General features: G+C 41.0%; 1 protein-coding gene across 2 annotated transcripts; it reads right to left on the bottom strand.

Annotated features, from left to right (window-relative positions):
• Window positions 1-74: 74 nt before the first annotated feature.
• LOC126384068 (homeobox protein Hox-A7) lies at window positions 75-3,948 on the bottom strand. Of its 2 annotated transcripts, XM_050034940.1 has the most exons (3): window positions 3,302-3,944; window positions 2,808-3,142; window positions 75-1,854 (listed from the first exon to the last, which is right to left on the bottom strand). In XM_050034940.1, the coding sequence occupies exons 2-3, from the start codon at window positions 2,971-2,973 to the stop codon at window positions 1,547-1,549; spliced, it is 474 nt and encodes a 157-aa protein (XP_049890897.1). In that variant the 5' UTR covers window positions 2,974-3,142; window positions 3,302-3,944; the 3' UTR covers window positions 75-1,546. The 2 variants fall into 2 exon arrangements, with proteins under 2 accessions (XP_049890897.1, XP_049890896.1); XM_050034939.1 differs by having other exon boundaries at window positions 2,808-3,948.
• Window positions 3,949-4,096: the final 148 nt, after the last annotated feature.

Below are 4,096 nucleotides of genomic sequence, written 5' to 3' on the forward strand. Positions count from 1 at the left end.
TTGTATTGCTATGTTGTAAATTTTCATAAACAACAACGGATTTATGACCCAGCGCTGGAGGGAGAGATGGGGAGAAAGAGGAGGGAGAGAGATGGGGGGGGGGGAGACAGAGAAGGAAGGGGGCAGGTCACCGTCAGGCGCCATCTTACAGAGGACAGAGGGAATGTAGAGTTCAACAGTAATTTCCCTTCATGTGCAGCCTGCCCCATCTCGCATCCTCATAGTTCACATTCCCCAACTTAAGTGTTTACCTAACACTCATAATGGAGCGCGACATGTTTCATTACATGCAACCTAATATCGGCCACAGTCAACAGCACTTATGGGTGCCTGTGAGCAACATAATATTACTCAACCGGCGCGTTATTATGACTGTGGTTATTATCATGACTGTTGTGGTTGCACAATATTAAATTCGCAAATATTACATGCAAACAAATACACAGATAAAAGCTATTTTTTTATTCAACCATTATATTTTAATTTACAGCTTTAAGACATTCCCAGAGGTTTAAGACTGTCTTTATATTTATTTGCTCACATGTTGCTTGTACTTCACATTGAAAACGTGCGCACTGAACCTAAATCTACCACAAGATTTGCACATTTTAGCTTTTTACACGAACACAAAAAAGCAATGCCTTGATATTAAAAATGTTAAATAAAAGTGCATGCGTTTATTGCTGACATTCACAAACACGTATGAAATTTGGAGCCTGCAAATTTATCTAAAAGGAAATAGGCAACAACATTTTTACAGTACACGGCTGAGACTTCAAAACATTTACGTCAGAGTATTCCTGTTTACATTAGATATAATGAGCAAGTTGGCTTTCTGGGAATCTGAGGTAGGTTACATAAGATCATCCGAAACTACTAAACAAATGTTTAACCTGGGATGTATAGAGGGGAAAATAAGTATCGAAAACAGGCATTTTAACATTATAAGTGATAAGCAATTATATCTAGGATAAAAATAATAATACAGCGGGTCACCTACTGAAGCAGCTAAATCACAGTTGGAGGCATTTAACTAACAAAACATTCACTTTTAATTAGCCTGAACTCAAAATAAGGCACATTTACGCAGGACGGTGTCTTTGTTCCCTTTAGAAAATACAATCGTCTGTGGTGCAGAATTACTCGAATAGGTAAAATACATTTAATTTACGTTGAATTCTTTGTGTCAGTGTTTAATATTAGCAGGTAAATATTAGGTAGTTTTTCGTTAAGGAATGTTGATTCAGTAGTACAATCAGGTTAAATTAAACACTATCGTGTTGCATGTATAAAAATATAGTTTGGATAGGTAGTTGATGTCGCTCTTTGATGCGGAGCCTTTGTGTGTATTTAGGGTTTGAATATGAACACAGACCTACAGCCTGCTGTTAAATGCTTATTACATAATTGCCTTCAGCTGTCATTCAATTAGTCAGCCTACAAAGCTTTTAGTGCATGAATGGTATGTGAGAAACATCTCAGGTATATCTCTAATTCACACTAAACAGTGTTTTTCTTCCATTTAATTCTCTGCCCGTGTCTTTCGTTACTTTGCAGCTGTTTCTGACTCCAAAGCGCCGCTCCGGGTGTCTCCAGCTTCGGGCTCTCCGGCCTCTGACACCGCCTGAATGTCACCGTCCTTTCCCCCGGGGGTCGGTTCCTCCTTGTGGTCTTTCTTCCACTTCATCCTGCGGTTCTGAAACCAGATTTTAATCTGTCTCTCTGAGAGGCAGAGGGTATGCGCAATCTCGATCCTCCTCCTGCGGGTCAGGTACCGGTTGAAGTGGAACTCCTTCTCCAGCTCCAGGGTCTGGTACCGGGAGTAGGTCTGCCGCCCCCGCTTTCGGTTTGGATCTGTGGAAGATAAGATGCGCCAGCTCTGTATAATCTGCAAAAAGGGCTTTTTTTTTCTGCATGCATGAAATGTGATACTCCATAAACCATTAATTAAAGTGGTGTTGAAATTGATGCTGACAATAAAAACTTATAGCTGGAATCATTTTGAGACCCATTAATCTATTTGTGATAGCGCAGTTAATTGTGGCTCATGTTTTTTTTTACATCATCACTACACACACACACACACACACACACACACACACACACTCTCTTACACAACACACTCAAGTCTGTAGGGGAAAGGTTTTCTTTTTCTAAGTTCACTACATCTATTTAAAGTCGTCCTGCTGGGATGTTTGGCTCATGCCTCCTTTGATACTCTGCATGCCTTTCCAATTAAAAGCCAGCGATGCTCTGCGCACCGAAGGAGCCATAAGTAATTAGATTACAGCCCCAAACACCTTCTCCCTCAAAATTATAACACATGCCAATGTTTCAAATTGCTTGCATTCTAAATCCACTTGACTTCTTTATGTAGCCGACAATACTGGTGCATATTGATCCAGCAATGTGAACGAACGGGTTTCAGAAAATACCAGAGCCTCTGCAGTGCAGACCCAATTAGAAAGGAGCTGCAGAGTGCAAGAGAACTGATTTACACAACAGGCCGGTCTTTTTTTTACAACCACAAAGGGGAGAAGAGGCTATAAGAGTAATAGGAGTGCAGAGAAAACCCCCAGCGGCAAGGTCTCTGCGTACTGAACACACAGAAGCGCTGGCCAAATGAATTTATGGCTGCAGAACTCATTAGTTGCGCAATAAAAGTTTTACGATTCTTTCCATGCAACACCAATGGCTTCACGAAATTAATTGAACCACTAACGGCCAATGTAAGTATCCCAATGTTTTGTAGAAGCATTGACCTGGGGGCTTTGAAATAGCACATAAGAGACAGTATTAGCACATACCTGATGCTCTCATCCAGGGGTACATCCGGTATTGTTTGTCCGGCGGCGAGGTAAGGGGTCCCGGCTCCGGGTGGCAGCAGCTGTCGGTGAACAGGCGGCTCTGGTCAAACAGGCTGCAGTGCAGTGTGTGCGCGTCCTGCCCCTGGCCATAGCCCGAGGTAAACATGGGTCTGCTCTGGTACACTGCATTATTGACGCTGTAAACTCCTGACAGAGATGGTGCAAACGCGATGGCCGCAGCCGTCCGAGCCGAGGCATAGTCCTCTCCACTGGGTCCAATACTGCAAGACGCCCGCTCCACGTTTGGGAAGAGAGAACTACCCGCCGTATATTTGCTAAGAAGACCATCCACATAATAAGAACTCATATTTTTTTCCTCTGATTTGTTGGCCCAGAATCCTCAGTGTCGTTTTTACGAGGTAGCGTGATATATGACAGCAATACACCCTAGATTTACACCAAACCCCATTTTTACTCCGGACCAAAGAACTCACCCACGTGACTCGGGCCTGGCCGCTCTCGTCCAATCAGCACGCAGACACGGATTTCATTATGGCGCAGGACTGCAGAGTGGGATTAACACTTCACACACACAGACACACACACGTGAGAACACACCACAGAAATTCACACAATCCCAGTGATCTAGAGGTCATTTAGGAGAGGCTGTATAAGGTCATGGCTTTATAGGACGTCTCTCACTGCTGCTTTACGAATAATCATCTGTTTTAAAAAGCTTTATTTATTTATTTCTATTTTATGTAGCTTCGCAGAATACCTCCAAACTACTAAATAAAGTTCTACATTCACTCAGTCATGGACTACACAAATATATAGCACATAAAATGGGCTGTAACAGATGGAACTAAAAATATAGCTAACAAATCCGACATGATGTGATGTTGTTGGTTTCCTTTGCTTTTAAAAACGACAGCCTTACATACAATCTAATGCCAAAAAGAAATGTGTATATAACAAAATTTGGTTATATATCTCTTTTGCATATTAGCAAGATGTGTAGAAACAGTTTTTCCCATTGGGTCTGAATATGATCATTTATGATAGTTTAACTTGGTGGAATTTTATGGTTAGTTATGGTCGTTTTAACTTATATAAGGTGTCTATATAAGATTATATTAAATATTATTTTATANTACAATCTAATGCCAAAAAGAAATGTGTATATAACAAAATTTGGTTATATATCTCTTTTGCATATTAGCAAGATGTGTAGAAACAGTGTTTTTCCCATTGGGTCTGAATATGATCATTTATGATAGTTTAACTTG

Source organism: Epinephelus moara, chromosome 22 (genome assembly GCF_006386435.1).
Source record: "Epinephelus moara isolate mb chromosome 22, YSFRI_EMoa_1.0, whole genome shotgun sequence".
Lineage (NCBI taxonomy): Eukaryota > Metazoa > Chordata > Actinopteri > Perciformes > Serranidae > Epinephelus > Epinephelus moara.

Excerpts from the sequence above, each read along its gene's own strand:
- LOC126384068 (XM_050034939.1), bottom strand. The coding sequence starts at position 3,174 with ATGAGTTCTTATTATGTGGATGGTCTTCTTAGCAAATATACGGCGGGT. Across the intron at positions 1,855-2,807 it reads CCCCTGGATGAGAGCATCAG|ATCCAAACCGAAAGCGGGGG; the intron begins GTATGTGCTAAT and ends TATCTTCCACAG.